This window comes from Manis javanica, chromosome 3 (assembly GCF_040802235.1).
Source record: "Manis javanica isolate MJ-LG chromosome 3, MJ_LKY, whole genome shotgun sequence".
Classification (NCBI taxonomy): Eukaryota; Metazoa; Chordata; class Mammalia; order Pholidota; family Manidae; genus Manis; species Manis javanica.
This window is the reverse complement of record NC_133158.1, coordinates 189,420,401-189,439,135: the sequence shown is the minus strand read 5'-3', so window position 1 is coordinate 189,439,135 and position 18,735 is coordinate 189,420,401. Positions and strand designations below refer to the sequence as shown.

Sequence of the window (18,735 nt, the reverse complement as noted above, 5' to 3'; positions counted from 1 at the left end):
TCAATTACAGATAACCATTTTTAAAAAAACCTACTTCACTGTTATTTTATAACACTGTTTTATTAAGAGGGAAACCATGTCAGTATTCCTAAACTGTAAACAATGGGGAACTTAAGTATCAAAGGAAACACATTAGGGATCATATATAACAGATAAAATCCCATACATTTCCTTATTGTTCTTATACAATCAATGCATAGTATTGAAGCAAAACTGAATTCATTATTAGGCAAACATTTTTGCATATGCTGCCTTCTCTTTATCTTTCTGTGCCTTTATCTTTTGTTTGACTTTCAGTAATTCTGCTTGGATAGCTGCAAAATAAATACATAATATGAGTTATTTCTCCAAACACCCAAAAAATCAGTTGGCCAACAAACATATTTTCATATGATAAAGCCCCTTGAGAAAATTCTTCCCCATAAAGTAACTGAGCTCTATTAACAGAATAGTTCACTCTAAGAAAGCAGTCACACAAATAACAAAAATCATGAAGCCTAAATTTAGAAGACTCAATCTGAGAGAACTATAAAAGAATTAGACAGAGATTTGCCTTTTCCCTCTCCATTACAGGGAGTGGTTAAGGGCCTCCACTGTTTTACTTCAGCAAAAAGAGACCAAAGATGTGAATTTTAATATTCAGATCTACTATCACTACTCATAGTTGGTTTATTTGAAAAACAAGCTTATTTTTGTCAGTTTCCCAAAAACATACACCCAGTAGCTAGAAGATGTAAGCCACACTCAGTTTAAGGAATGGTGCCAAACATTAAATCCACCACAAATACTGTGCCTGTTAGTGCTGCCCTTTCCACTAAAATTACAGTAACAGGAACCAGATATCAAATGATGTGGTAGAACAAACAGCATTCAGATACATGAAAATTAGTATTCTGAGAGAGACTAGAGTGTAAGCTCTTTGAGAGCAGGGACCTTGACTTGTTCACTAAAGAATAATCAGTGCCGGACCCATTCAGGCATTCTGTAATATCTATTGAACAGATAAATATTTTAAGTGGCAAAAGGTACAATGGTTCATGAGGATAAATTCTTAAAGGACAAAAACTGCCAACTTACCTTTATCTTCAGGTGCTATCTCCTGAGCTTTCTTAAGATCAGCCTTTAATTGGAAAAAACAAGAAATAACTGGGTATATCTATGGAGATGGTTGTCTATTCTAAAAAATTAAAATTTAAAACAAAATTTTACCAATGCTTGATCATATTCTTTTAATCCTTGCCATCCTTGAGCTTTACGGTACAGTGCTTTGGTATTTGATGGGTCTATTTCAAGGGCCTACGAAAAATTATACAATTAGTATTTTAATCTAAAGTATTAAATATATGTGCTAGTTTCAATTTATTGCCTGTCAGCTGCAAATCAACCATTCATTGCTCTGTGTTAATGGACCTGATCCCCATAAATCTCTCCTCTGCCAGGTGGCACAATGTTTTAACAGTACAGGGAGCTAAATGGATATGGGAGAGAGACGTTTCTCTTCCACGTTCCAGCGTGCTCTTCTCATCAGGCTCCAGAAATGAGCTTGGGGAACAGCACACAGTAGCTCCTCTGCAGGCAGCTTCCCTAGCCACTCCAGTGAGTCCCCCACGCATGGTGCCCAGTGAACTCTTGACACCAAGTGATGTCTAGATCTTAGCCCAGGAGCCTCAAGAAGTGCCTCTTTGGGGGACTCCAGCCTAGGGGGAGTGGCTTCTCTGTATTTTACATACATACATACACAAAAACACATACTATGTTATTCCCATATTCTTTAGAATTCTCTTAATTAGCCAATCCCTCATTACTCCAATTCTCTCTTGTATTTTTATTAAATTTTCTCTGTTTTATCTCCTAACTGGGCCCTAATGGATAAAACCATTTTGAATAAAATTTATGTACTCTCACTCAAAATCTACAGTCTCTTTTAGGAGCATGAGTAACTTTTAATAGGTATCTCCTCTGAAACAGATGTTTTAAAAATAACATCGTTTACCTAATACCTTTTACAAGCCAATACTAGATTTTACTGAAAAGGGTGTATTATCTGTTTCACAAAGGACAAAAAGCGATCTAGATAGAGTTAAGACCAATCATTTCCTTGGATAAGTTTATTCCCCTCTGTTCTTTACTCCATTCCAAGTATGTTATCCTTTGTTCCACCTACCCTACCAAATTAGAATATCATTTTATTTCTGCTTATTCTGGGCACAGCTGATCTACATATATAGCTTAATGTGTAGTAATACATACAAATTACTGGTAGTCTAAAATACATAGTATATTGGAAAATTTTTCAAACCATACAGTAAGGAGAGATCCATAATTGCTCTATTTAATATAGTAATGCTGCCACTTTTCTAGCTTTATTAGTATTCCTGGATGTCCCCATCCAAGTGACCTTTCTGTGTGTTCCAACAGTACCCATTATTCTCCTATGTAAGTCCTGATGACCCTAAATTGACTACCTTCTCTGCCACATTAGTTCCTTGAGGGTGTGAGTCTGTTAATTAAAATGCCTAGTTTAATTAAGTGCTTACAATGTGCCAACACTGTGCTAAATGCTTTACATATGTTAGATAATCTTTGTAATAATCCCATGAGGCAAGTATTCTTTACACTTAAAGAAATTAAGATTCTAGAAAGGCGGAGCCAAGATGACGGAGTGAGTAGGACAGTGGGAATCTCCTCCCAAAAACATACATATTTTTGAAAATACAACAAATACAACTTTCCCTGAAAGAGAGACTAGAAGATATAGGACAACAGCCACACCACATCCACACCCGCGAGAACCCAGCACCTGGCAAAGGGGGTAAGATACAAGCCCCAGCCTGGCGGGACCCGAGCACCCCTCACCCCAGCTCCCGGCGGGAGGAGAGGAGTCGGAGCAGGGAGGGAGAGGGAGCCCAGGACTGCTAAATAGCCAGCCCTAGCCATCTGCACCCAGGCGTGGGGTGCTGAATACTAGGGAAACAGGACAGTAATACCTGTGAGCGGGTCCCCTCAGCCGGCACCCCAGAGGCAAAGAAAAGCAAGTGCTTTTTGAAAGTCTTAAAGGGACAGGGACCCCACAGCTGGACAGGAGTGTCCCAGGACACTTAGCCCAGTAGCTGGGAATCCTGGGGAACTCCGGGCGCCCTAACCCCCTGGGCAGCAGCTCTGAAACCCCTCACGGTGCTAAGCAGCACCCCCTCATCCGTTTCCCCTCCAGCACCCCGCCATAGCAGAGCAGCAGCCTCAGGCTGGCCATGCCCACAGCAAGGGAGCTTCCTCAATAGCAGCTGGGCAAGAAACAGACCCAGTCTATGTGCAATCGCCCAACACAAGCTGCTACGGGTTACCGTTGTCCCAGTAAAGAAAGGTCAGGAGCAAGTGGAAAAGGTCTTGGCTCTCCCAGCTGATAGATGAGTCAATAGCATACCACTGCATCCATCAACATGAAAAAGCAGAAAAATTTGATCCAGACCAGACTACCCAGACACCTTCCACATCCTCTCCTGAGAAGGAATCTGGGGAGGTAGATTTAACCAATCTTCCTGAAAAATAATTCAAAACAAAAGTCATCACCATGCTGATGGACTTACAGAGAAATATGCAAGAACAAAGGAGGGAGAATACAGAAATAAAACAATCTCCGGAAGGACTTCAAAGCAGAATGGATGAGATGCAAGAGACCACTGATGGACTAGAACTCAGACAGGAACGCAGAGCTGATGCAGAGAGAGATAAAAGGATCTCCAGGAATGAAAGAATATTAAGAGAACAGTGTGACCAATCCGAAAGGAACGGTATCCACATATAGGAGCACCAGAAGAAGATGAGAGAGAAAAAGGGATAGAAAGTGTCTTTGAAGAAATAATTGCTGAAAACTTCCCCAAACTAGGGGAGGAAATGGCTTCTCAGACCACAGAAACACACAGAACTCCCATGACAAGGGACCCAAGGAAGGCAACACCAAGACACATAATAATTAAAATGGCAAAGATCTAAGACAAGGACAGAGTATTAAAGGCAGCCAGAGAGAAAAAAATGGTCACCTACAAAGGAAAACCCATCAGGCTATCATCAGACTTCTCAACAGAAACCTTAGAGGCCAGAAGAGAATGGCATGATATATTTAATGCACTGAAACAGAAGGGCCTTGAACCAAGAATACTGTATCCAGCACGATTATCATTTAAATATGAAGGAGGGATTAAACAATTCCCAGAAAAGCAAAAGTTGAGGGAATTTGCCTCCCACAAACCACCTCTACAGGGCATCTTAGAAGGACTACTCTAGAATGGGAACACTCCTAAAAAGAGCACAGAACAAACCACCCAACATATGGAAGAGGAGGAATAAGAAGGGACAGAAATAAAGAATCATCAGACAGTGTTTATAATAGCTCAATAAGCGAGTTAAGTTAGAAAGTAAGATAGTAAAGAAGCTAACCTTGAACGTTTGGTAAACATAAAGCCTGCAATGGCAATAAATACATATCTTTCCATAATCACCCTAAATGTAAATGGACTGAATGCACCAATCAAAAGACACAGAGTAATAGAATGGATAAAAAAGCAAGACCCATCTATATGCTGCTTACAAGAGACTCACTTCAAACCCAAAGACATGCACAGATTAAAAGTCAAGGGATGGAGAAAGATATTTCATGCAAACAACACGGAGAAAAAACCAGGTGTTGCAATACTAGCATCAGACAAAATAGACTTCAAAACAAAGAGAGTAACAAGAGATAAAGAAGGACACTACATAATGATAAAGGACTCAGTTCAACAAGAGGATATAACCATTATAAATATATATGCACCCAATACAGGAGCACCAACATATGTGAAACAAATACTAACAGAATTAAAGGAGGAAACAGAATGCAATGCATTCATTTTGGGAGACTTCAATACACCACTCACTCCAAAGGACAGATCCACCAAACAGAAAAAAAGTAAGGACAAAGAGGCACTGAACAACACACTAGAACAAATGGACCTAATAGACATCTATAGAACTCTACATCCAAAAGCAACAGGATACACATTCTTCTCAAGTGCACATGGAACATCTCCAGAATAGACCACATACTAGGCCACAAAAAGAGCCTCAGTAAATTCCAAAAGATTGAAATCCTACCAACCAACTTTTCAGACAGACCACAAATGTATAAAACTAGAAATAAATTGTACAAAGAAAGCAAAAAGGCTCACAAACACATGAAGGCTTAACAACATGCTCCTAAGTAATCAGTGGGTCAATGACCAAATTAAAATGGCGATCCAGCAATATATGGAAACAAATGACAACACAAAGCCCCAACTACTGTGGGATGCAGCGAAAGCAGTCTTAAGAGGAAAGTATATAGCAATTGAGGCCTATTTAAAGAAGGAAGAACAATCCCAAATGAATAGTCTAATGTCACAATTATAGAAATTGGAAAAAGAAGAACAAATAAGGCCTAAGGTCAGCAGAAGGAGGGACATAATACAGATCAGAGAAGAAATAAATAAAATTGAGAATAAAACAATAGAAAAAAATCAATGAAACCAAGAGCTGATTCTTTGAGAGAATAAACAAAATAGATAAGCCTCTAGCCAGACTTATTAAGAGAAAAAGAAAATCAACACACATCAACAGAATCAGAAACGAGCAAGGAAAAATCACGATGGACTCCACAGAAATACAAAGAATTATTAGAGAATACTATGAAAACCTGTATGCTAACAAGCTGGAAAACCTAGGAGAAATGGACAACTTCCTAGAAAAATACAACCTCCAAGACTGACCCAGAAAGAAACAGAAAATCTAAACAGACCAATTACCAGCAACGAAATTGAAGCGGTAATCAAAAAACTCCCCAAGAACAAAACCCCCAGACGAGATGGATTTACCTCGGAATTTTATCAGACATACAGAGAAGACATAATACCCATTCTCCTTAAAGTTTTCCAAAAAATAGAAGAGGAGGGAATACTCCCAAACTCATTCTATGAAGCCAACATCACCTTAATACCAAAACCAGGCAAAGACCCCACCAAAAAAGAAAACTACAGACCAATATCCCTGATGAACAAAGATGCAAAAATACTCAACAAAATATCAGCAAACCGAATTAAAAAATACATCAAAAGGATCATACACCATGACCAAGTGCATTCCTCCCAGGGATGCAAGGATGGTACAACATTAGAAAATCCATGAACGTCATTCACCACATCAACAAAAAGAAAGACAAAAACCACATGATCATCTTCATAGATGCTGAAAAAGCATTCGACAAAATTCGACATCCATTCATGATAAAAACTCTCCACAAAATGGGCATAGAGGGCAAGTACCTCAACATAATAAAGGCCATATATGATAAACCCACAGCCAACATCATACTGAACAGCGAGAAGCTGAAAGCTTTTCCTCTGAGATCAGGAACAAGACAGGGATGCCCACTCTCCCCACTGCTATTTAACATAATACTGGAGGTCCTAGCCATGGCAATTCGACAAAACAAAGAAATACAAGGAATCCAGATTGGTAAAGAAGAAGTTGAACTGTCACTATTTGCAGATGACATGATATTGTACATAAAAAACCCTAAAGACTCCACTCCAAAACTTCTAGAACTGATATCGTAATACAGAAAAGTTGCAAGATACAAAATTAACACACAGAAATCTGTGGCATTCCTATACGCTAACAATGAACCAATAGAAAGAGAAATCAGGAAAACAATTCCATTCACAATTGCATCAAAAAGAATAAAATACCTAAGAATAAACCTGACCAAGGAAGTGAAAGACCTATACCCTGAAAACTATAAGACACTCTTAAGAGAAATTAAAGAGGTCACTAACAAATGAAAACTCATCCCATGCTCCTGGCTAGGAAGAATTAATATCGTCAAAATGGCCATCCTGCCCAAAGCAATATACAGATCTGATGCAATCCCTATCAAATTATCAACAGCATTCTTCAATGAACTGGAATAAATAGTTCAAAAATTCATACGGAACCACAAAAGACCCCGAATAGCGAAGCAATCCTGAGAAGGAAGAATAAAGTGGGGGGGAATCTCGCTCCCCAACTTCAAGCTCTACTACAAAGCCACAGTAATCAAGACAATTTGGTACTGGCACAAAAACAGAGCCACAGACCAATGGAACAGAATAGAGACTCCAAACATTAACCCAAACATATATGGTCAACTAATATTCGATAAAGGAGCCACGGACATACAATGGGGAAATGACAGTCTCTTCAACAGATGGTGCTGGCAAAACTGGACAGCTACATGTAAGAAAATGAAACTGGATCACTGTCTAACCCCATACACAAAAGTAAATTCGAAATGGATCAAAGACTTGAACCTAAGTCATGAAACCATAAAACTCTTAGAGAAAAACATAGGCAAAAATCTCTTAGACATAAACATGAGTGACCTCTTCTTGAACATATCTCCCCAGGCAAGGGAAACAAAAGCAAAAATGAACAAGTGGGACTATATCAAGCTGAAAAGCTTCTGTAAAGCAAAGGACACCATGAATAGAACAAAAAGGTACCCTACAGTATGGGAGAATATATTCATAAATGACAGATCCAATAAAGGGTTGACATCCAAAATACATAAAGAGCTCACGCACCTCAACAAACAAAAAACAAATAATCCAATTAAAAAATGGGCAGAGGAGCTGAACAGACACTTCTCCAAAGAAGAAATTCAGATGGCCAAGAGGCACATGAAAAGATGTTCCATATAGCTTGTCATCAGAGAAATGCAAATTAAAACCACAATGAGATATCACCTCACACCAGTAAGGATGGCTACCATCCAAAAGACAACAAATGTTGGCGAGGTTGTGGAGAAAGGGGAACCCTCCTACACTGCAGGTGGGAATGTAAATTAGTTCAACCATTGTGGAAAGCAGTATGGAGGTTCCTCAAAATGCTCAAAATAGAAATACCATTTGACCCAGGAATTCCACTTCTAGGAATTTACCCCAAGATGCAGCACTCTTGAAAAAGACAGATGCATCCCTATGTTTATCGCTGCACTATTTACAATAGCCAAGATATGGAAGCAACCTAAATGTCTATCAGTAGATGAATGGATAAAGAAGATGTGGTACATATACGCAATGGAACATTACTCAGCTATAAGAAAAAAACAGATCCTACCATTTGCAACAACATGGATGGAGCTAGAGGGTATTATGCTCAATGAAATAAGCCAGGCGGAGAAAGACAAGTACCAAATAATTTCACTGACCTGTGGAGTATAAGAACAAAGAAAAAAACTGAAGGAACAAAAGCAGCAGCAGAATCACAGAACCCAAGAATGGACTAACAGTTACCAAAGGGAAAGGGACTGAGGAGGATGGGTGGGAGGGGAGGGATAAGGGCAGAGAAAAAGAAAGGGGGCATTACAATTAGCATGTATAGTGCGTGGGGGTCACAGGGAGGGCTGTGCAACACAGAGGAGACAAGTAGTGATTTTACAGCATCTCACTAAGCTAATGCACAATGACTGTGAAGGGGTATTTGGGGGGGACTTGGTGAAGGGGGGACCCTAGTAAACATAATGTCTTTCATGTAATTGTAGAGGGAAGGAGGGAGGGAGGGAGGGAGGAAGGATGGAAGGAAGGAAGGGAGGGAGGGAGGGAAGGAGGGAGGAAGAAGAGGGAGTGAGGGAGGGAGGGAGGGATGGAGGAAGGAAGGAAGGAAGGAAGGAAAGAAACGGAGGGAGGGAGGGAGGAAGGAAGGAAAGAGGGAGGGAGGGAGGGAGGTTGGTTGTAAAATGAACTTATTCAAGATCACAGTTAGTAAACAACAGAAGGCTAATGATAAAAACTATGTCTGACTGAATTCACAACCATATCATTTCTGGATTTGTCTTCTGATGCCTAGCACATAATAGGTGCTCAATGTTAGTAAATAAGCTCAGACATGTGCTTTTGAGGAAAAAAGGAAAAGTATCTCCTAGACGTTAACTGACACAGTGTTATAAGCTTAATGAATGGATTGAGAGGAAGAACTGAAGGCCCAAATATTTAGATAAAATGACTTTCATATTTCATCAAGTCTCATTAGGTCCTATGCAGTAAGATACACTAATGTATATAAAATTGCTTTTGTTCAAGTTGATAAATCATAACCAACTTCTTTAAAAAGTTCAACATCAAACACACTTACCTCCAAACAACTGTTGATTGCTCCCTGCCAATCTGACATCTTCAGTTTACAAGCACCAATATTCAGCATGCAGCTTAAAGCTATAGGTTGTAGCTTCAATTTATCTACTTTCTCAGTGACAGCCTTTGAACCTTCCACATATCTGGAGAGCACATTAATAAAAGCATATACTGTTACAGAGACTGACTGTGCTTCAACTATTATCAGAAAGTGTTGGCATTTTGATACAAAAAGTTTATCAAGTGCTAGTATATTCTTAATGTCACAGTATTTTTATTATTTTTCTTCAGGTTTTTTATTTTTGTTACATTTTTCCCAGAGCATTCAAAGCCTATTAAAGAACAATCCCCAAATCTAATTACACACTGTTAACACTTCCCTATTTTTAAAATTTAGGGTCTCTCCGTTATGTACTTTCCAGTGTAATTATGTTTGGAACCAAGGTTCTCACGTGGGAGAGGGGATGCAATGGGGAAAAGGGTTCAATTTGAATTTTATCTTAATATACTTCTTCACTTTGCCCACTGAAAAGGCCCAGAAAAAATAAACACAGCTAGCCTCCAGATTTTGGTTTCTAAAGTCTATCCCCAACCAAAAAGAATGAGGGCTCCTTGGAGAAACCCCCGATACCAGACCTGGAACCAAGGTCACATGTGAGTCGAGCCTGGAGCATCTTGTACCACAAAGCAAGTGAGTGCTCAAAGACTAATAGGAACATGTCAAAAGGCACCAGGAAAAGGGGCTTCCACTGGACAAATCCGGAACCCTTTGAGTATCAAAAAGGATGATGGTGGTAGTATAATGGATTGAATTGGAAAAACACAGTTCTATAGTGATACTAACAAAGGTAGGGGAAGGGGACCTTTCAAACAAAACAATGTCAGCTAGTAACTAGAATGAATGATGAAGTAAGAAAATCACAGTTCTGCAACTATTAATGTAATAACTCATTCAGGCAAGATCCTTCAATGATGCTTAAACAACAATGGATGGTTAGGAACTGGATAGTCATAAAATCTCACAATATAACCTCACAAAGTACTTACTATTTACAAAAGGAGAAAGGTACCTTTCAGACAGAGATATCTGGCTCACATGCTTTAAACAAACGCCAAAATTCTAAATAGGTCAAATGCAAATGACTAAAACAATTTGTAGGGTTGGGATCTTTAAAGATTAGAGGAAACTAAAGACATAAAACCAAATGCTACAATGGACTCTGGAGCTAAAAAAAAAAAAAAAAAAAATTCAATGAACTGGGGATATTTGAATATGGATTAAACATTAGATAATGTATCAATGTTATTTGGGGTATGTTTCAACAGTATTAAGATTATACAGAAGAATGTCCTTTCTTAGAAATACTTGCTAAAATATTAGGGGTAATGTGTCATAGTATTTCTAACTTCTTTTCAAAATAATTCTGCAAAAATGAAAATAGCAAAAGTTAAAAATTGATAAACACAGGTAAAGGTACATGGGAATTCATGAACTATTCCTTCAACTTTGCTGTATTTTTTAATTTTTCAAATTAAGATACTGGAGGCAACAAAAGAAATTCAACTATTTCAACAGACCTGATTACTCTGAAAAGTTATTTGCAAAAAAATACAATGAATTCTTGAATTTCAGTTTATAATTCAATTTGTAAGTTCTAAAAAATAATATATTACCTTAAAACTTTTGAGTATTTTTTAATGGCCATCTCCCAGTTTTGGGATTTGAAAAAAGTATTTCCAATATTTTTTAAATCTTCAGTTATTAATAAAATGTTATCTACCTGTATGAAAAAAAGAATACAAATTATGTTGGATTTTGTTAAGTAATGTGGGTTAATGCTAGGTTCCATCATTAATACAGACTGATAAAAAAAAGTCAAAATTTTAGTATTACAAGTTTTAATAATTTAAATAAAGTTTGACTAATCTGAAAGTACTCACATCTTTTAAATCTGTATCTGCATCCTCAGGGAAATCTGGATGACTGTCACCAGAACCATCTTTTGGGAATATTCCCCAGTCATCACCTTCCTTCAATTCTCCGCATTCTGCAATAACGCACAACTGTAAAAATAATCTAAATTGTAGAAGTGCATTACCATATTCAATGAGAGAAAAAAAGGTCTGGGTTTAAAATTTATACATCTGCAATCAAGTGCAACAAGTGTCCAAGTCACTTCTAAAATAACAAATTGACATTAAAGAGGCTCTCACATCTGCTCAAATTACAGTAATGACCTTCCCAAGGAAGATAACAATGTCACTATTTTACAGAAGTATTTTATTGCCACTCAGCAGCTCAGTGTACAAAAAGCTGAAAACTTTATCATTCTCGGCCTAAGTTTACTTAGGTGGAGCATGTGCTTTCAATTTACTACTGCTTCCTTCACACACTGACAGTAGGTGTTTGCATTTCCAATTCCCACTCACAATGCTGCTAATTAGGTTTGGTAGTATGGCAGCCTTTTGGATTCAGACATTAAAAAACACAAGGATCTTTAGAGTTATACAGTCTAGTCTTAAAATATAAATTAAGTAATATATACAGGATGAGGAAACAGACCAAGGAAGTTAAGTAACAAGGTCGAGGTCAAAGTCAAGTCACCAGTTAAACAGCAGAGTCTAGACAAGATTCTTGGTTTCCTGTCCTCTTCCTACTAAGTATTAGTATACATACTAACTCAAAGTTTTGCAGGTACAGAAGAGTTAAGTAACCTACAACCACTAAGACTGCAGACGAAATAATAAAACACTCCTTTTAAACTGCTCTCATCTTTCCCATTACAAAAAATTTCAAAGAAAAAGTAGCAGAGCCAGGCCTTTATACCAAGTCACCCTAACATTTTTCCAGCAAATAATCACCTGATCCCTTTAATTATAGTTCTTTAAGATAGCAGCTGAGGAAATACAGGTTTCACTAGTTTTACTTACTTTGGTGGGTTTTTCACCTTTTACTTCTACATTTTCCAGCATCCTTGCCACACCCATTCCTTTAATCACTTGGCCAAATACCACATGTTTCCCATCCAAATGAGGAGTTGGAACGGTTGTCATAAAGAACTGAGAACCATTTGTGTTACAGCCTGCATTTGCCATGCTTAGTAAACCCTCCTTATCATGCTGCAGAAATAAAAATTATTAAAAGAAAACCAAGGTTAGAGACACCAGTCTGAACTGTTTTTTTTTATTAACCATTCACATAAAACTAGTGTGGACTGTAGTACTGTTTAGAGCAATGTAGTGTAATTTTACTTTGTATAAATTGCAAACTTTTATTCACAAAACATGGGTACTCAATCACTTTTCAAACTTTAAGAAAAGCTTATGAAACCAATAATTAAGAGAAACAATAGTGGGGGGGGGTGATTTCTAAATTGGCCATATTGAAAAATTGCTTATACTTCATCTTTAAGATGAAGATGCCACATTAGGGAAATCTAGTAATTACAGATTGTCCTTTTTTATGATGGATTTTTTTTGGAGAAGAACTGAACAGTTTTCCCACTTTTATGAGCCTACATTATGATTCTTCCTTTACTTATCAATAAACTGGGGGTGGCAATGGGATGTTCATTTTAAACAGGACATTAGGTCAGGTACTTCCCTGATCTCAAAATTCCAGGTGAAATCACTTACATCCCAGGTGAATCACTTCTTGAGAAGGCCCTAAAGAAACTGCTGCACACATCTTGAAATCAAATTTCTATGAAAACCAATTTTTCATCTACCACTTTATCCTTGGACTTTCTAAGAGTACTCCTTGTTGGGTCGTGCATTGTACCTCTCAAGTTAGTCTTCCCACCTAAAATGCCTTGTACCCCTACTTTAATTCACCTTTCAAGGGACCCAAGTTTTTCTTTTTTTATTGAAGTACTGTTGATATACAATCTCATATTGGTTTCAAATATATACAACACAGTGGTTCAACAGTTACCAATATTATTAAACCCTCACCCCGACTAGTGCAGTTACTATCTGTCAACATAGGAAGATGTTACAGAATCACTGGCTATATTTCCCATGCTGTAGTATCATCCCTGTGATTAACTTATATTATGATTGAGAATTTATGCCCTTTTATCCCCCCACCCTCCCCATGGTAACCACATCACTTCTCAAGTGTCTATGAGTGTACTGCTGTTTTGTTCCTTTTATTTTGCTCTGTTTTTATATTCCACAAATAAGTGAAATCATATGGTATTTGTCTTTCTCCACTCAAGGCCACCAAGTTTGAAGAAAGCAAGATTTAGTCAACACTATCACCACAGTCTCAGTTTTCTTTCTTCTGGTAGTTTCCCTTTGTCCTTTCCAAACGTTTGGTGCTTGACCCACGATATTAAATAGAATATTAACTTCATGTCCTCAGCCCCCTACTGCCTTTGTCTTTCCTCTCACATCCCTCCTTCAAACTGCCCTTCTATAGTTTAGTTCCTATATAACAGAATCTCAGCCACCTTGCAAGGCCCAGTTTGCTTAGCTTAAGTAACAACTTAACATCAGTATCTTCCCAGACAGTTTTGGACCATACAAATCATTTCTCCCGTAGTATATACAGAAAGTCTCTATCAATTTATCATGTACTTGCATATTTTATTACCTCCCATGTGTTTTAATCTTCTTGATAATATTATAAATTCCTTGTAATCAAGGCCTTTCATTTTTGTAAACACTTTGGTGAGGTGAAAGTACAAAATATATATAGTTGCAGCCAATAAATACTGTTTAAAAGACTGATGTTATTTTTTTTTCAAATTATCCTAATTACCTTGCTCATATTCCTTATTTCCAAAGATAGCACTTTACTTTTGTACTTACATGTCCATTCTTATTACTTGAATGATGCAATATGCCCCAATTACATCTTGGGACAATGAAGATAAGATGGCACAGTATCACTACTGTCCTTTAGGAGCATGGACATTAACTATATCTGCTAGTTTGCAAATCTCTTGACATCCTGGATATTAGTGATGGTTTTGTTGCTCTTCAAATTCAAGCATAAAGATGTACAAGTTACCATGCTTCAATAATGAGAACACTTTTCCTGGAAACAATTTTACCACATGGTGGACTTTACTGGAGTATGTAAACCTGGATCGCACTGAAGTAACTGTCGTATTTTTGCCAAATAAAATTAATGGATGAAATTTTTCTATTTTAAAGATGCATATTTACAAATATGAAAAAGGAGGATCTAAGCACACTTGAGGTATTTACTGGTGTCTTAACCCAACAAGTATCCCAGACATTTAACAACCCTTTTGATAAGCAACAAACAAGCTTTTTTATCTACTTTACCATGTAATAGAAATTTTCATCTTCAAATTTTTCACCATAAATACTTTCTCCACCTGTCCCATTCTGATTGGAGAAGTCTCCACCCTGAATCATAAATTTCTTAATAACTACAAAAAAAGAGAAACAGGTTTCAGAATTTAAGATATAGGTAACTAGAGCAATGTTAACTAATGAATATGTAATAAACACAACGTCCTAAAACATAACTTCAGTCATGTCCACTGTCTTTCCCCACACATCCCCACAACTCTAAACTCTTAAAAAAACTTCACAATCTGAGTCCAAACTACTTTTACTGCCTGGTCCCTAACAATCAAAGTATTAGTTCAAATGGTGGCTCCTCAACAAAATTACTGAGACCCCAAAGTTGGATCTCTTAATTTTCTGCCACAGAATCTTGGCTCTACCACTATTTTATAACATATCGTAACAATCTGTCTCTTCCAGCAAACAGCTGCTTAAATATAGCAGCTCTGTTTTCTTCCTTGTGTGCTTGGCTGGACACATATTACTCAATAATGTCTACTGAATAAAGACTACTGCCAGAAGATTTGTTACACCATAACAGAAGCACTTTAGCAGTTATCATCACTTGGTGTCAAGGGTTCTCAAGACCAACCCCAAGTTCAGAGACTCCATGGGACTCATATTTGGTGTACCACAGTGATGGAGTAAGGATACACAGCTGAGTGATAAAGAAAAAAGATACAGGCAGAGTCTGGAGGAACCCACGTGCTTTCTTATTCCTTCACCCACCCATGAAAGGTCACAAAACACATCCATCACCAGCAAAGAAAATGCAGCAACATGTGTACAGTGATTCTTAACAAGAAAACCCATTAGAGACTCAGCACTCAGGGTTTCTACTGGCGCTGATCATGGAGATGCTCTCATTAGAGACTCAGCACTCAAGGTTTCTACTGGGGTTGATCATGGAGATGCTCTCTGCCTGGCATGTACCAAAATTCCAGACTCCCAAAAAGAAAGCAGGTGTTCAGCGTAAATCAAATTGTACAGTCTAGGCATTGTAAACTACCTGTATGATTCAGGGAATGGTTCAAGTGCTAAGTTATCGAGTTCTTGCTTATGGCAAGCAACACTTGCAAGCAAACTTTTCTTAGGATAGCAGTTTCAAGCCTGCTATGTGAACTCTTTTCCAAATACTACACTTTATTAGCATATTTTGGTAAACAAACATGAAAACAGACCAAGTTTAAATATTTTGAAAATTTTTCCTGTCTTTTTTAAAAACAGTACCTACTCATGATTATAGTTTAACTTACTTGTCAAACTTGTCAAACTTGTCAAAGTGTCTATTCATTAAACAAACATTGAGTGCCTACTCAATAACTATACTAGACACTAAAGACAAATTGGTAAGAGGATGGTTAAGACTTGAACAATGCAGAAGTTAAGCCAACGCTCTGCAGTCAAAACTCTGCATACAACTTTTGACTCTCCCAAAACTTTATAGCCTACCATTGACCAGAAGCCTTATCAATAACAAACAGATTTGTGTATTACATACTGTATTCTTACACTAAAAGAGATGTTTTTTCATATTGCTATACATTTTCAAAAATGTTTCCAATATATTTACTGAAAAAAATCTGCATATAAGTGGACCCACATAATTCAAACCTGGGTTGTTCAAAGGTGAACTATAGTTCCTGAATTCATGGAATCTAAGGTCTATTGGGGGACATACCAAAAAAATCGCTAAACGAAGGTATGACTAACAAAATACAATATGCAGTATTAAATGTCATCTTTTCATCAATCATCATTTAAAGTCTCCAAGACACAGTCTTTAAATAAATATGGTGCAGCCTTCCGAAAAAATCCTGCCCAAAACATTGGTATAACTTTTTTGTCACCAGGCAGTCAAGCTAGCAAGGACTGCTTATTTATAAAGGCCACACCCTTCTTTCTCTAATTCCGATGCAGGGAGGAGATACAGGAGCAGCGAAGTTAGGGTAGCCCATTACTCTATAAATGAACTTCAGTACCCTCCTATAATTAATTCCATCTTTCAGAATCCAGCTCTCATGAAGCTGAGCTACTGCCTCGGATGTCAAAGTGTCCTCTTGGGAATTAATAGTAATGTTTTACCTTTACCCCCTTTATAGCATTTTCTTCTCTAACTCCTACAGAACAGGATTTGACTTAGCCAGAAGAAGAACCAGACTCAGAAAATTTACACATACTTCGATGGAAAGGGCATCCTTTGAAATGGAGAGGTTTCCCAGTGGTGGGTCCAATGCCTTTTTCTCCTGTACACAATGCACGAAAATTTTCTGCAGTTTTAGGTACAATATCTGCAAACAATTCTAAGACAATTCGACCAACTAAAAGAAAAATTTGAAATCGTGTCAGTATGCAAAATAACAAATCAAATAAGCAAATAAAAAGACAGTTGTAAAATTATGATGACTGAGATACCAAGTTTTTGTCGTTCTTCTAATATTCAAATTTAATCTAAGTAATATTTAGCATCATATTTCATGGGGAAAAAAAACAATTATTTTTTTCCCACATCTTACAAAGGTATCATCTAGATGAACTTAATCTTTTCTATATCTTACAAAGGATCATTAATACAATAGTCAGAAGATTACCACAATCTCAGGGAGACCACGGAGTACAAATGGCTTTAAAGTATGAGTAATTTCTTCCATGTGTACTCAAAATTTCCAATCACCAAGTAAGCAATAGGAGAAAACGACGTATCCTTTGTCGGGATGTTGGAGTTTTAGATATAGCTGCAGCCTTTGTGCTCTGTGGAACCTGCATAGTGCAGCCTCGGAAGCAAAAAGTTCCCATTCTAGACAACAACTAAAGCAGTTAAAAATAAACCTAGCACTAGTTCCAAAACAAACTACACATATGTGTGTGTCTGTATCCATAACCACCCACGGGGTTCCTGAATCCTGATGTGTCTGTATAAGCATTCAAACATATATACTGCCTGGCCAGCAACTGTAACACGCTTCAGAACAATCACAAAGCAATATGCTAATTAGTAAGACCGTAGCCGCTTCCAAGCGGCTACCGTAGCCTGGGCAACCACAACTCTAAGTGAGCCCCTTTCCCCAATGCCAAAACAGAGAAAATATTCACCAACCTGACTGCACCTCTAAATTAAAAATCAGTAAGTCACTTTAATTAATAAACAAAATGGCAACTGCTGATATATCTCGCGTGGCAAAAGACACGGCGTGCCTGGTGCCCTGCAGACGCATACCCCGGGGGGTGGGAGGTTCTGAATGGTCACATGCCAACCTGATGGCGCAAGGTGAGGAAGAGCTACCAAATCAAGAGAGACGAACCTAAAGGCCACTGCAATCACCGAACCAGCAATTTCCTGACACTTCCGCACGACCGACGGCATTGATACAGGCGCACCGGCTCCACCCAGTCCTGGAGGCCTGGGTCGGCTCCAGGAGCCCGGCCTCTTGGCGCCACAGCCGACCCAGCCCGAACCGCGCCCCGTCCTCGGTGGGCCCCGAGCCCCGGGAAGCCCGGCCTCCTCAAGGCCGTTCCGCGTGTACCAGACTCCGCTCACCTCGCTCCCCTGCGATGTCCACATCAAAGAACACTCGGGGATTACTGGGGCTGGAGGGCTTAGCTTGAGGGGAAGGGTGCGACATTCTGACCACAGACGTTTGGAAGAGAGACCAGAACAGCACGTGGGCGCGCGCCCACTGCGACCCCAGAGCCGAGCTTGCGGAGAAACGCGGGAGGCGGTGCTGACCGGCACTTCCGGCGAGAGGTCCGGAAGCTGCGGCCCGACTTCCGGCTCCGGCTCCCGCCGGCGTCACCGCGCGCTGGAGGTGGCGGGTGTTTTGTCGTCTGTACTCTGTCGTCCAGTTCTCAGTCTTTTCTCTTTCGCTGAAGTTGTGACCCCAATTCTTTCCATTCTTTTCCCTTGTGTTTCATGCTTTTCCTACCGTCGTCGTGTAGAAGAGGTTTGGAGACGGCCATCCTGCATTCCAGCCTCAGGTCCGCCACTAAATGGTGTGTGATCGCTTCTCTGAAAGTCAGCTTGTCTCTGGAAAATGGAAATAAAAATGCTTACCTTAAAGGGTCGTTTTGAGAGTTAGAGACGTAAATCACTCAGCACAATGCCTGACGGCCTGGTGGTACCTAATAATAGTTGCGGCATTATTGTTACAGTTTGAGCTTCACGTTACCAGTGTTAAGTGGTATCCGGATAGCTGAAACTGAGAGTCCAAAAGAGCAGTTTTGATTCCTAATA

At 38.7% G+C, this 18,735-nt stretch overlaps 1 protein-coding gene across 1 annotated transcript; it reads right to left on the bottom strand.

Moving 5' to 3' along the window:
- Positions 1-41: 41 nt before the first annotated feature.
- PPID (peptidylprolyl isomerase D) lies at positions 42-18,527 on the bottom strand. Its single transcript, XM_017658702.3, has 10 exons — positions 18,043-18,527; positions 16,685-16,825; positions 14,478-14,584; positions 12,111-12,299; positions 11,121-11,243; positions 10,854-10,960; positions 9,181-9,322; positions 1,210-1,296; positions 1,078-1,120; positions 42-314 (listed from the first exon to the last, which is right to left on the bottom strand). Exons 1-10 carry the CDS (start codon positions 18,125-18,127, stop codon positions 226-228), a joined length of 1,113 nt encoding a protein of 370 aa, XP_017514191.1. The 5' UTR covers positions 18,128-18,527; the 3' UTR covers positions 42-225.
- Positions 18,528-18,735: the final 208 nt, after the last annotated feature.